The following is a 14,467-nucleotide window of genomic DNA, read 5'->3' on the forward strand; positions in this document are numbered from 1 at the left end:
AGGCGATTTTAAACCATCTCTTATAAAACTCACTTAGAAGTCACACACCAATAATCACTTTTTCTCCAAACTTCTAGCTTCAAATCCATAAATTTTTTGCCATTTTTTTTATAAATTTGATATCTGAAACCGAATATAGCCACCGAAAAAAATATTTAGTGGATGTTTTATTCACAGCATAGACAGAGATGTCTTGTGGTTTTTTTTTAATTTTAAATACACCGAGAACTTAATAGTTACTAGCTCTCTATTGTAGTATATACTATAGATAAAATATAACAATAGATAAAATAAATGTATATATTATCTTACTAACCTTTAACTTATTACTTAATTTTTTCCTACTGCTATAAAATAAATAAATCATTATTTTAAATTCATTATTCTTTGTTTATATTCACTATCCATGATCAAATTACTTGAAAAACTCGAATACTTTGTTTGATTACCTTTTATTATGTAAGTAAACAGTTTAAAATTATCATTACATAAATGTAAATTCAATTAACATCAATTGCTGATTAATGAATTGTTATCTGCTAATATTTAGGTACAAAATTATTAAGAATACAGATTAATGGTATTTATTTATATAATAATAAAATATTTGCATGATTTAACAGGTGTTAATACAAAACTATGAGTTCCGAACTCTTCTGTATTTTGAAGATCTTGGAGTTTCAACTTCCATTTGATCAGCTGCATATATGTATATTTCAAATAATCTATAGATAAGACACTATAAAATACTTACATGAATTTTGTTTATTTGTAATATCTTGAGTCTCTTCTGCCCAAGTCTTCATACAAGAGGGGCATTTATGTTGTTTTGCCAAATATTTTTTTAAACAATAAGTGTGAAATATTTCATTGCAATTTGAGCACATCTTCGTCTATGATAAATTATTAACATGTTAATTTAACTTTTTCTGAAATACTATAGCCTTACCCTAAGAACTAGTTCAGAACAAAGATTACATATATGATCTGGAAGTTGTGACTTTAAATATGATGTGAATTCCAATATCAGCCTAGGTCCTGCATATATAAATTCATCTTTCTTGATAAAATATTGTATTTTGAACCATTTATAAAGAATGTTCTGTGCTTTTTCTCTGGAGATAGATGATGTTAGCCTAGAAGTTAGATTTATAGCATATGAATAATTGAGTCTTTTATCGTCTGAACTTATAACTTCTTGCAATAGTACATGAAAATATTCAAGTTCTAATGCGCTATATGTTGACCGATGTTTTGCTATATTATCACTTTTAGTATTTAACCAACACACAACTTCTTTATCAGTTAGTTCACAATTCGCAATAGCAATCTTGAAGTACTGTTTCTTTATTAAATTATTTATTTGATTAATGTCCGCTTTCAGTTCCTTTATGGTTGTAATCTCATCTAAAATTTGAAAATTTAATATTCCAGTATTGGCTTGTTACCTTTACGACTGACTTTTAAAATCCTTTAACACTTTTTCTAAAGCTACACCACCTTTTTCCATCAAATATTGTATTAATCTTTTATGTTTGAATTCCATATTTTACTTTAAATATTTCTAATAGAAAATAGGTTATAAGAGGCATAGAGAAGAGAGGATATATTGACAGATTACAGAGATTTCTGTATTCTATGGTTATATTACATATTCAATTAAAGGTTATGTTAGCACATAATTTTTTTATGGCCATTACAGGTATATATTAAACCAAAAGTGTTTAATTGAAAATTAAAACAGGGCATATATTTTTTAAGCCAATATTATTTTACAACTACACAACTCATATAGAAGAATAATCAAATACTATCCAATGGAGGTGCTTCTGCATATTTATTCTCCTTAGTTCTTTCACCTGCCAAATGTTGACGATGTCTTTCTAATCTCATAGCATCCACTCTTGCCTTTCGTTTAGTCTTTAGAGCACATTCTTGGAAGTCATCTAGTAGAGCCTGGCATTTGGTAAACCCTTTATTCAGACCATATGCCTCAAAGCAATCTACAGCTTTCATTTCCATATCAGCACATTCTCCAAACCATTGATGCGTAACAACACCACTAGTAAAATCGGTAAATGGAGATTTAAAGAATGGTGAAAGATTCATTCTAAAAATTAAACAAAATTCGTAACTTAAAGGGAATGTTATGTCATAACTATTATAAACATTTTACTAGTTTATTATCCAGATAATTACGTTTTTTGCATTATGTTTAAGTATACACGTAATAAATAAGTATAATACATACCTAGAGAAATATTTATTTGGGCACTATAGCTTTAAATTAATGTATTTTTTTATTAATTACACTTCTTAATATATGACAACGTAGATTGACAACAATATAATTAGTATAGGCAACGCTTAAAACGTTTATTCAGTGTTTTATATTTAATTGAAGTTTTGACTATATGTATTAAGAAATATATATTTTATTAATAAACAATTTAGCAGCAGACTATTAATTTAATTAAAAACCTTTGAATAGGTTTAAAATAGTGAAATATTTTATTTTATTATTATGCAACCCGTAATACATTTCATATTATATATCTTACTCTGTCATGTTTTGCGAGCATATATAAAGAACAACTGTTAGTAATTACTAGCTTGTTTATGTTGTCGGTGGTTGTCTTGTGGTCATTATTTGAAGTGTTTTGAGTGATGTTCAACTGAAAATCCTGTGCTGAAATGCAAAAATTACAGGAATTATTAACTAAAGATAATGTCGATCTAAAACAGTGTTATAGTTTGTTATCGTCTTTTAAAAATAACGAAGAACAGGATGAAATATTATTAAAAATGTGGGATCATATAGAAAATAATGGTTTATCAAAGAATATTGTGTATTTGGCCCTCTTAACCAACAGAAACTTTGAACTTTTAAATAAGTGCATTGCGTGGGATAAAAAAATTTACAAGTTCGATATAAACAATCCATGTTCCCTCTTTGATTATACTATTTATTTTGAGCAACATTGGTTTTACAAAGTGATAAACAATGCTAATGTATGCATTCCTGATAAATCTAAAAAAAATGTTAATGATAAGATAACATTAATAAAATTAATTAAACCAGTTAATGTGTTAAATACAACAGTAGATACCAAGTGGTTGCAAGAAAGATTTGATAATGTTAATATAGAGCAGGATGGATTTTGGAAATTTTGCGTGGAAGAAATTAAATATTTAAATCATATATTGGCATTTTGTTTAAATTATAATAGTTCTAAGAGTCCACCAGAATTATTGCACTTCATAGCTTCAAATAGTGTTTTACATGTGATTTGTGAACATTTTAATCTATATATTGACTGTACTCACATAAAACAGTTTTTTAAACAGATTCTCTCAAGTAAAAAGTTTTTAAGTGAAAATGTAAATTCTCAATTAATTACTATTTCTAATTATCACATTCTCTCTAATTTATTGAAACTTGTGACATGTGAAACGGAATCAGTAAAAAAAAGTCATGTTAATGAAGTTATAAATAACACTCAGAAGGAATTGCTTGATATGGAGCCTGTCAAACAAATAGAATTATTGGAAATTATATTTGCAACAATTTTCATTAAGAAGAGTGATATCAAAGCGAATCAACTAGAACTAGAAAATAGCAATTTACCCATATCTTTTATATGCAAGAAAAAAGAAGTTAGACTGCTTTTATTTATATTAAAAACCGTTACAGATAAAGTTTGGCTTGAAAAGCAGTATCCACAAGGTTCTGAAGCGTGTAAGAGACTGGATCAATTGAGAAAAAATGTAACTGATGCTTTGTGGCGTTTAGATTTAATAGAAAGTCTACCTAAATGTAAGAAAAGCTTATTACACTATATGTTAGCGGAAGGTGAGACTCTTTTGAATATCTGCTTAAAATGTGCAGAGTTTTCTAAAGCTGTTGAAGTGTTGAAGGTAAGGCAGTGTAAATTATAATCTTTGTATAGCTTTTTCTAGTTTTTTTTGACTGTAAAGTTCATGGTTTGTTGATTGATATTTAATAGTATTATCTTTTTCATCATGATATACCCCAGGTGGGTTGCAGATAAAAAATCTCTTAATATCTTCAATCTCATCCCTGGGTTGGCAAAATTTACACCTGCAACAGCAGCAACACCATCCTAAAATATTCAAATATGTATAAAAATTATAAGCTATCATAGTAGTGGAACATCCAACCATATTGACACCATAGTGGTAAGGCAATTAGCAGATATACTACTATCCATATTAGAATTATTAATAAAGCCTTTTTAATTACATATGATTGTTTACTTTGATTCGTTTGTTTATTATGGAATTTTATCCAAAAGCACTGCAGTGTAGCTATTCCTATTAATTAAAAAACATGAGTATGTTGAGGTAATTTCATATTTAATATTTCAACCAAATCCTTTTTTTTCTTCCTCTGTGCAGTTCCGTTTTTCAAAAGTTACTAGTGACTTCGCAGCTTCTGCTGGAGATTCTTCCTCTTTTACCTCCTGATATTTTGCAGTGTCGTTTTTGTTTTGCGCTTTATTCACGCTATCCTCATATTGGGCCTTTAAAACGTCATAGTCATAATTAGATTGAGCAGTATCATTTATTGAGCGTTCCTCTATTTTATGACTGTTGGTCTTGTTGGATTTTTCTTCATCATCGATGTATTGGTTGTCATATTCCTAAAACAGACATGTTATTGTATTCCTTATAACATGTTGCTGCGGCTTATCATATTTTAGTGATTTACATAATTTGGCATATTGTCAGCTTCGTTTTTTTCAACAGATGATATATTAGGGTTTTTGTCAACGAAGTTAACAGATATATCATTTGAATCGTTCCCTTCTATTTTATCTTTCCTCTTATTAAATCTTGTTGCCTGCCTATGTAGCCCATAATATTTATTTGCATTTTTTTTAAGGCGAGCCTTCATATCACTATTTTGTATCATTTCTTCATCGTCATAAACGTCTTCAATATCTGATTTTTGTAACAGTTCGGATATAACAAATTCTTCTTCGTATTTTAAGTTTACTTTATATGCTGGTGGCCATATACAGTAGATTTGAATAAGATTAAAATATATTATGATAATAGGCAATATCATTTTTAGTAAAGTTGATTATCATCAAAAGCACGTGATAAATGTCAGATCAGTGATGTTATTGTTTGTAATTGTAACATTAAATGTTCTATATAGCTTTATTCCTTTTAGGTATTCAATTTGACCGACACTAAATTGGCCGAAGATGTATATTACTTGAATAGACTAGAAGAATTAAAGGACCGTTTAGGTCATATTTCAAAGAAAGAAATTTTGAATGGTTCTGACAGTGATAACACAGATGTTACTTATGCAGATTTAGTTAAACAATTTATACAAAAATATCCGGTTCTCGTAGACGATGAAGAAGATCGGATGATAACCGAGAATCAAAACTACCCGTTTCTTAAACATTATCTCTCAAAGAACAGTAGTTTTTTAAATGTATTAGACTTAGCTCTAACACAAACAAATACAGCGGCTGAATCACATGCTTTGATTAAACTGGCGTCGACGTACTATGTCGCAACCGATGTAACAGAATCCTCATTTTTACGGTTTTACAAACGCCTAGCTTTATTTTATCAGCAAACAGGGCTTGAAAACAAGCTGTTTATCATGAATTTGCTTTTAGATCCACAAAATGTTCTTGATCTACGTTATTACATGTCACAAGAAGAGTTTTATGTAAGGTTGGAACGCATGTGTACGGAGTTTTACGATAGCTTGGATAAGAACGAAGAAGGTGTTCTAAATAAGCATCACAAAAGTCACAAGGCGTTTTTGACTATTAGTCAACAATGTGGTGATTATTTTAGTAAAGGAAGATACTTGGATAAACTGTTTAAGTACCTTAAGGCTTTTTCTAGGGTACTTTATCTCGAGGGAGATTTCTCTAACTTGATATCCAATAATAAAAACACGTCATTTTTTAAACTGTTGTCATATAATCGATCAGAACTGATGGGGAAGTTGTTGTTCGATCAAAACCTTGATCCCCTTAAATTTGAAAAGTATTTTAAGAAATTAAAATTGGATTTTCTGTACCATGTAACTGGCAATTGTTTTCCTACCATAAATCTTTATGTCGATGAAAATATCCAAGAGGATGAACTTTATCATGAAAACATCCTATATAGTCCCACTAAGGGAGTGATTAGTTATATTTTGAAGAGGAACAGATTGTTGGCTCTCCTGCTGAACGAGATGTATCACGTCGAGGGAGTGGAGATTGACATGAGCGAGATTAGGATACAAAATTTTTTGAATTTCGTGAGACTGCCAAGAGTAAAACATCTCAAGGTGGTGTATAGGAATAGCGAGATCTTGACAGCTTTGCAGAACAATATTTCTTACAGAAAAATAAAAGAATACGTCACTGCGGAAATAAATCAGAATACGAATTCCACGGTTAACAACCAGAGTTTTGAAACGGCCGAAGAAATATTCGAAGGTGGCGTGATTACGATATGGAAAAAATTAGCAAACATTCTAAACAATATTCCGGAACGCCAAATGCTTAAAGAGCCTAGATTTGTGGAACTTAGAGACGACCTCTTAATCATGCTCATCAATGAGGGTTTTGAGTGCGAATATTATCAAAATATTTTCCACATTAGAGATAGAGAGAAGAGAATCAAACTGTTGATGAATAACATGAAGAACTGGCCGTTGGAGTTTTGTGCTAAAAGCATTAAGCACGAGATATCTCTGTTTGACGCCGAGGAAACTGAAGTCGCTGATGAACTAAAGTGGTGTTTAAGACACATTGAAAATAGTAAGATAGTTATGGACGCTCTGGGAGTTCTTTCGTGGACTAATTTATACAAAATGTGCTCTGTTAATCTTCTTCAGGTTGTAAGAACGCTGTTGTTTGCCCAAAAAGTAATATATATCGTTTTTTTTGTATATTTATTTGATTAAAATCTGTTATAGGTGAGTGTGTTGATCGAATTTCTCGATTTGAATGATATTGATCTGGAGAGTCTAACTTGCGTTAGTGGCAAGTTTCTGCTCGAAGCTTTCGAATTAGGTATTAGCCTAAATTCAATTCGTGCCTTGCTATCTGCGTTGCCTAAAACACATTGCGTAGACGTGTGTAAATATTTATTTAAAAAACTAAAAAACCTAGAATATTTGCAGTTCCTGGCTAACTTCTTATCTATCATAGAACCGAGTAAATGGCTGGATGATATACTTTTAAGTTTGAAGATTATGTCCATGTTATCTCCAAATGAAAATGTACCAGCATTATTTCCTTTGCTGTATGAACCACTTAGCATTATAGAAGTACTCATTATGAACACAAAATTGGATTTGTTGGGAGAGGTGCTTAAAGTTGTCAAACCCTTGCTTCCAATCAAAGGTACTGATGAAGGAGAAGTGTGTGTTACATGTATTGATGAGTTACTTCGGCGATATGCTGGAAAAAGTTTAGATTTTCGAGCCATTCCTCAAATCTCTCATTTATTAACTTCGGAACGAATAGCACAACTCAGTTCCAGTTTCGATATCTCTCATAGAGGTATTAATTGCTTTTAGTTAAAAGCGCTTTTGGTAGACATTTATATTATTATTTTAGGTTTTGCTGTACCAGAAAACGTACCAACGAAAGAACAGTGGATACAAAACAACGAAGTGACTGAATGTATGTGTTGCAATTCTGTCTCGTTCTCGATGTTCAATAGACGCCATCATTGTAGACGTTGTGGAAGATTGGTGTGTAGTTCCTGTTCGAAAAAACGAATGATAGTAGGTTTTATTCAAAATTTATGTGACATACAAAAAATATAATTGTCTGGCATATAGGTACCAAATTATGAGGATATTTTAGTACGAGTTTGCATTGACTGCTATAATGAAGGAAGCAAAGGACAAGTTTCAAGCGAGGATAACAAGTCATGGTCAAATGGGGATGTTTTCTGGTTGTTAACAAACGACTCCGAACATAATCGGATAGTTCGAGAAGAATTCTCTTACGAATTTGCTCCCAGTGTGTCTTTGTGCTTATCATTGATGAAGTACCACACAACCAATGAACAATTTTCAATGTAAAGTTATTAAAAATTAATTTGATTTCATACCTCGCTCGAAAGTACGTACTTTCGTCCCTAATAACAGGGAAGAAAATTAAACATTTACTCCCTGTGAGAAGTACACCCACGCCCTTTATAACGGCGGGAGGAAAGAATTTCTTATGTGTATTTATACTCTACTAGGGACTATTTATTCTGTCGCTACAACAAATTGTTTACCCCGGTCATTAACGTTGTTACCTCTAACCTTAAAAATAATCATCAATGTTTTGTCGCCACTCGATTCAATAATCCAGAAAAAAATGAACAATACGTTATCATCTAATAAAACCACAGAGAAGGAAGATGTTATACGAAATTTTGATGCAGAAGCGCGATTGATATATATACATTTAACACATTGATAATTTTTTATTAGGCATTTGGCTGTGGCGGTTAGAATAGCGTTTGAGGACTTGTCTCAGTAGATATTGCCAGTTGATACTATTCTTAGAAAATATATACGTTGCCGAAGAATGGCGGGGGTAGGCATCAAAAACATGCTCATCAAAATTTAAATTAATAGCGTACTTTCGACCTGCTATGAAAAAAAATCGTATATACTACACGGGCAAAAGTTGAAATCTCGGCTTTTGCATCTTGTGGTGTAATATACTATTAATTTCAGTTATGTAATTTGCTATTGTTATGTTTCTCAGGTTCATGTTTGGTCAGTGTGAAATATTATTGAAATTACTGGTTCCTAAGAAAGAAAATGCAGTTGAAATAGACTATCGTCTCATTATATTAATGATTAAGTAATTATGGTTGATTTTATTATACATTTAACACATTGATAATTTTTTATTAGGCATTTGGCTGTGGCGGTTAGAATAGCGTTTGAGGACTTGTCTCAGGAGATATTGCCAGTTGATACTATTCTTAGAAAAGCCGCAATCTTGGAGCTTTTAGCCGAAAATAATTTTTTACACCTCTTGCCGTTAAGAGGTGGTATAAATTTGCTTTCTGTAAGACGAGTTATTGATAAACTTTTGGAGATGGAAGAATGGGAATTGGCTATGAATGTTTCGGCAAAAGCAAGTTTTGATAACACAGGTAACACATAATATTTTGTCTTATTTTAACAAGTATTTTTTCATACATCTAAAGTCTTATGTTGCTTTGACTTTTTTCTTTTTTTCTTCAGTGTTTTGTGGCCAAATTTGAGGTAATGATTTTATTATAATCAACACTACAGGTACAAATGCGTTGTTGAGACTTCGATCTGCAGCCATATAGTGGCAGAAACTCCTCGGGAGTATTTTTAAGAAAGGGCATTTTTTGGATAATTTTTTAAAATTAATTACATCTTACATTGTATATGCTTAATACAATCTTAATTTATAAATTAAATTATTACTACTATACTGCATGTATTTTCCAAATTAAAATAAAACTAAACTAAAGCTAAAGTTAAGAATACACTTATACACTAAACAAGTTCTTGAGGTTTGGTTCACTTCCGATTCTTTACGTAAGCTTACTAGTTGGTTTGATGTTGTAGTGCAATGCTCTCTTTGATTTTAGGTCAAGTTGAGAGTATCTTCCAACCAGTACAGTTGTTTGACTTTGAGTCCAATCTGCTCAGATTTTTGTCTGACATGGTATTTCCAATTAAACCTATCATCGAAATGTATGCCGAGGTTTTTAACAGATTCTGCGTGAGGAATATGGCATCCATCAAGTGAAAATTCATCAAAATTAACATGAACATATTTAGACCTATTAAGCTGTATTTTCCAGTCTCTAGTCCGTTTGTAGATCTTGTTGATTGTTACTTGTACATTTTCTATCTTTTGCCATGACTGTGCCGTCGGTCACCAAGTGCTGTTTCTTTTGTTATTGGGATATCAAAGTATAGAGCAGATATAGAAGTGGTCCCAATATACTACCCTGTGGAAGTCCAACCGAAACAGGTTTAAGTGTTGCGTTTAAGAATGCTCTTTCATGCGAGACTAAATTTTCTTTCGAAAAGATACGATTCGAGCAGTTGACAGTAATCTCGCGGTAGCATTTTACTCATTTTTAGATTAATCCTAAATGCTATACCCGGTTAAAAGCTTGTAAGACGTATTTCAGTATTTCAGGGCAGTATTTCTTTCTTTCGAATGCCTTTTCAAGAACCGCTGTTGGTTGCACAACCCTATGCACTTTATCGGTTGTCGAGTGGTGAATTTTGGATGAATATTAATAGGTATTGTTATATTGAATAATGCCAATCTACAACTTTTGTAGTATAGATTTCTTGTGTAAATTTCATGTGGTTGTTTGGATAGGCACAGGTTTTGACGGTATGCTTCTCTTTCAATTTGTTCTTGTGGGGTTGTGGAGTTGCAGGTTTCGTTAATATCTCGAACTCAATATGTTTAATTCTATTTTAACATCTAACCGTCTTTATTGAAAATCCCTACATAAAAATGTGGTTTTACGGCATTATTTAATATGAATTGCATATTAAATTACTTATCGTTTATATATCTATAACCTTCCAATAAATGTTTATGCGATGACGCTGAATTCTGATATTTTTAGGAATTTTTTTAACTTGGGGAAAAAGTTGTCTGAAAGCCGGATGTTTAATGACAGCTCGAGAAAAAATATCCAAGTGCATCAGCAGAAACCCCCAAGATTTTACGTATGTGGAACTACCAACGACACAGCTCAAGGTGACTAAAAATTCACCGTTGCTGAGCGACATTATACACATTTTGGAATCAAAAACTGAACCCATTGATGAAGAAGTTGCGAACACTCATAAATTATCCGGATCCACAACTACACTGAACCAGAGCTGCAGTGCGTCAATTTTCCAACCTGAAGGTGCTATGTTTGTGTTAAATAAAATAAAGAAATTGAAAGAAATAGAACGCGGTATTTATCAAAAGGGTAATAAAGTGAAAAGCGACGCCAACAAGTTTGGTAGAGTTGTGCTAGAACCCGTTATCTACCAAGAGTGCATATATTATTTGAAGAAATACGGGAACATTATTAGTTTAGTCGATTTTCATCTGAAATACCGGCAATATGGAAAAATTTTGGATTATATTGTAGATAAAAACGACGCCGGTGATATTTTCATTTATGTATACATGGAGTGTCTTAAAGAAGGAAGTGTTGGTGAACTTCACAGCGAGATGTCCAAAATTGATTCCTCATTGATGATGTGGCAGGCAAGTATCATATTTATACGTTCATAAAATTCTCTTACTAACTACGTCTTTCATATTTAGACATTCTTAAGAAAACTTTGCTATTATTTGGAGAAGCAAATGTATATGAACTCCTTATACCAGTTACAACAGTATATGGGTGATTATATAAGAGCTGCGATGACTTGTATACGATTTTATCAACAAAACGTTATCACATTTTCCGATCTGTCTGCGAACACACATTTTTTACGTAATTCAGAACGACATTTGAAGGAAGCTTTAGAACAAGAACAATGGGTTGATGTTTCTACTGGTAAGTATCGCAAGAAAAATCCAACGAGAACAGTAATTCATTTTCAAAAACTTATAGTCGAAGTAAACGAATCCAGAATGTCTTTTGAGGAAAAAAGTATAAGTAATCCATTACTTATCAAGAAAATGACTCATCAAGAAATAAGAAAGAATGCACAAATTATCAAATTACAGATTGAAGTAGCGCAATTTTTAGCAAATTGTGAAAATCGTGGGGTTGTTCCAACTGAAATTTTAGAAAGTATTTTAAATAATTTTCCAGAACAATCATCAGAAGAGAAACAAAAAGTACCTACACTTTTTGGATCTAGTTATGAGAAAACGCAGTTAGGTTTTTTGTGTATTGTTTGTGGGGAGACTGTCCCAGAAGGACTTCCGTTAACATTAAGGTAATGCCATTGTTTTGTTTTGAATTTTCTCTAACATTATTTAGATTTTTCAGAATTATATCAGATTGTAATCTGAAACCAACAAAAGTATACAATGAAGTTGGAAAATACTTGGCCCAGGGGGAAAAATTTGGATCAATTACTGAATTGGTCAGTCAAATTCGAAAAAGTTGTGCCTCCGATGACAACCTGGCCAATGAAATTTGTGATGAGATGCTATTACACGTGGTAGCAACTTTTTCTAAAAATGGTAGATCTGATGGAAGTGTTGAAGGTTTTATTAGGCTCATAACTAATTCAGCAGTGAAAATTTCCGCTTATATAGAGACGAAACAGTTGAAGACAGCTTTCTTCTTAGCTACCAAGCATAAAAGATTAATGGATATCAGGCGTATAATGAAAGAAGCTGAAATTCAAAATCTTTCAAGTATCCGTATACTATGCCAAAAAGCTTTAATAAAGCATGCCAATACCAATACTTCTCCGACTGAATCTGATACAAACTGAACTGAAAATCTCTGTATATGAAGATACTCTTGATAAAACATGGGGATACAAAGGCTAGTGTTTAATAATTTTGTTATGTTTCAATATTTATATAATTTTGTTAAGTTAAGGTTAAATATTTTATTAAGTTATAACACATTTTTAAGAAAAAAAAAATATATATTTTCAAAATATTTAATTTAATATTAGCTCCTGAATTTCCTGATTTGTCCCATTACTTTGAGAAACGGGTCCTAAATGATCTCCCCTACAAATTGATAAACAATATTTTACAGATTAAAGTTTTATTTCTTATGATGTTTATTAAAAGTTAGTAAGAATAAAAAGATAGTAATATTAAATGATGGTAAGTAATTTTAGAAATATGTCATCGTAAATGAATCCCAAAAGTTTTTTAAGGAAAAACCTTTTGGTTACTATATTTATCAAGAAATAATGTACAAATTATTAATTTCTGATAAACAATTTTCACTATTAAGCTTGATACTCATGGGCTTGGTTGTAACTGAAACATGGACTTCTTTATTGAATAAAACTAGCAGACTCAAACTTTTTGGGCAGGAGTCTCTCTTAGCCAGGTTATTCTGTTTACGTAAGTACTTGTCCCGACTGTGTAGTCAGCTAATTAGGGTCATATTTTTTCTTTACTATCTGGTTATATAAAACATCTATAAAAAATATATACATTTTTTATAGATGTTTTTAATAATATTATTCCTGAATTCCTTGATTTATTCCATTTGTCTGATAATTGGATCTTTCTCTACAAATTATGATAAATACTTTGTGGGTTCAAGTTTTATTCTTTCTAATGTCTATAAAAATTCATAGTACATTACATATTTTAAAAACCTATGCCTTAACACTACATGTATATTGTATATAAATATATATATAATAAAATAAATAAACATATATATGTAAATGTTCAGGCTGTTTGAATAATTCAAGTCACATAATCGAATAATCTAAATTTAAAGTTATATTACTGCTTTTTAATTCTAATTTTAGACACCCTTCACCAGAAATTTCCATATATTCGGTTTGAAGATATTAAAATGGCGATATTTAATACACAGCCTTATCTTTACTGATTTGTTCCAAATAAATGCTTATACCTATAATAAATCTAGGGGCATATTTGAGACACAGATTCTTTCATAAATATCAGGCTTTCATTTTCATTGTTTTAATTATTTAATGTGTTGGAATCATCAGTATGTGTGCTATCGATTTCTAAATTTAATTTCTCCATAAAATGGGGATCAATGTCACCTAGTTTTTTTAGGAATGCCTCTTTTTGTTCAATATTCCATTGGATGAACCATTCTTTAAATAACTTGATCTGAAAATGTATGTAAATCCTAAATAGATATTAAAAACATTAGCCATTAAAATACTTACTCTGCATTCAAAAATTGACATTGGTTTATCCCTGCAATTTATATTTGCGATACTATTTACTATTCCATTCACATATGCTTTGTGAGCGTAATTCTCTGCCAATACAGGTAAAAAGTCAGATCTTTGCAGGTCACTCCATTCTTGAAACCATTGTAAAAGATATCTTATTTGAGCTTCGGCGCTTATGGTCGACATTTTGTCGTCAGTCTTACGTTTCTCGGCAAGATATAGACGTCGATCTAAGGAATAACATTATGCGTATTCAGAATTGTAAATCACAATAACATCTGGACAATGATGACACCGCATAACTGTACTCTTACTTTTTAAATTTTGTTATCAGATAATTTTCCCAAAATTAATTATCTTCTACATTATATGTATTTAAATTGTCCCCAAAATATGGGAATTTAGAACATTTGGGGTGGACTTCTTTTTGATTGTGATAGGTCACATTAGGTTAGGTTATTATCTTCTTCTATAGGTAATCAAGGTCGTGGTTTTTTAAATATATATAAATGAAACCATATAATAAATTTTAGTTTAATTTATTTATATATATATACTTATAATAATAATTTAATGTAGTAACTACAATGA

At 31.0% G+C, this 14,467-nt stretch overlaps 5 protein-coding genes across 6 annotated transcripts; 1 reads left to right on the top strand and 4 right to left on the bottom strand.

Moving 5' to 3' along the window:
* Positions 1-433: 433 nt before the first annotated feature.
* On the bottom strand, positions 434-1,640 carry Nse1 (SMC5-SMC6 complex component Non-SMC element 1). The gene is made up of 4 exons (XM_076402163.1): positions 1,462-1,640; positions 950-1,407; positions 755-893; positions 434-699 (listed from the first exon to the last, which is right to left on the bottom strand). The coding sequence occupies exons 1-4, from the start codon at positions 1,544-1,546 to the stop codon at positions 638-640; spliced, it is 744 nt and encodes a 247-aa protein (XP_076258278.1). The 5' UTR covers positions 1,547-1,640; the 3' UTR covers positions 434-637.
* An 83-nt stretch (positions 1,641-1,723) lies between these two features.
* On the bottom strand, positions 1,724-2,390 carry ND-15 (NADH dehydrogenase (ubiquinone) 15 kDa subunit). Its single transcript, XM_076402165.1, has 2 exons — positions 2,252-2,390; positions 1,724-2,110 (listed from the first exon to the last, which is right to left on the bottom strand). Exon 2 carries the CDS (start codon positions 2,107-2,109, stop codon positions 1,804-1,806), a length of 306 nt encoding a protein of 101 aa, XP_076258280.1. The 5' UTR covers position 2,110; positions 2,252-2,390; the 3' UTR covers positions 1,724-1,803.
* A 177-nt stretch (positions 2,391-2,567) lies between these two features.
* Positions 2,568-12,636, top strand: Sptz (zinc finger FYVE-type containing 26 spastizin). The gene is made up of 11 exons (XM_076402158.1): positions 2,568-3,918; positions 5,201-6,913; positions 6,965-7,553; positions 7,611-7,780; positions 7,838-8,079; positions 8,763-8,861; positions 8,915-9,159; positions 10,636-11,273; positions 11,334-11,568; positions 11,626-11,956; positions 12,010-12,636. Exons 1-11 carry the CDS (start codon positions 2,695-2,697, stop codon positions 12,461-12,463), a joined length of 5,940 nt encoding a protein of 1,979 aa, XP_076258273.1. The 5' UTR covers positions 2,568-2,694; the 3' UTR covers positions 12,464-12,636.
* On the bottom strand, positions 3,917-5,197 carry LOC143195196 (uncharacterized). Its single transcript, XM_076402162.1, has 4 exons — positions 4,733-5,197; positions 4,391-4,664; positions 4,183-4,335; positions 3,917-4,124 (listed from the first exon to the last, which is right to left on the bottom strand). The coding sequence occupies exons 1-4, from the start codon at positions 5,090-5,092 to the stop codon at positions 3,934-3,936; spliced, it is 978 nt and encodes a 325-aa protein (XP_076258277.1). The 5' UTR covers positions 5,093-5,197; the 3' UTR covers positions 3,917-3,933.
* LOC143195199 (uncharacterized protein C14orf119) lies at positions 12,569-14,334 on the bottom strand. Of its 2 annotated transcripts, XR_013005493.1 has the most exons (4): positions 14,191-14,332; positions 13,868-14,106; positions 13,582-13,808; positions 12,569-12,710 (listed from the first exon to the last, which is right to left on the bottom strand). XR_013005493.1 is itself a non-coding variant. In XM_076402164.1 (3 exons), exons 2-3 carry the CDS (start codon positions 14,060-14,062, stop codon positions 13,653-13,655), a joined length of 351 nt encoding a protein of 116 aa, XP_076258279.1. In that variant the 5' UTR covers positions 14,063-14,106; positions 14,191-14,334; the 3' UTR covers positions 13,247-13,652. The 2 variants fall into 2 exon arrangements, 1 of the variants encoding a protein (XP_076258279.1); XM_076402164.1 differs by lacking the exon at positions 12,569-12,710 and having other exon boundaries at positions 13,247-13,808; positions 14,191-14,334.
* Positions 14,335-14,467: the final 133 nt, after the last annotated feature.

The sequence above is a fragment of the Rhynchophorus ferrugineus genome, unplaced genomic scaffold, assembly GCF_030347505.1.
Source record: "Rhynchophorus ferrugineus isolate W39M unplaced genomic scaffold, kcgeb_rfMv2 rfM4, whole genome shotgun sequence".
NCBI classification, from domain to species: Eukaryota; Metazoa; Arthropoda; class Insecta; order Coleoptera; family Curculionidae; genus Rhynchophorus; species Rhynchophorus ferrugineus.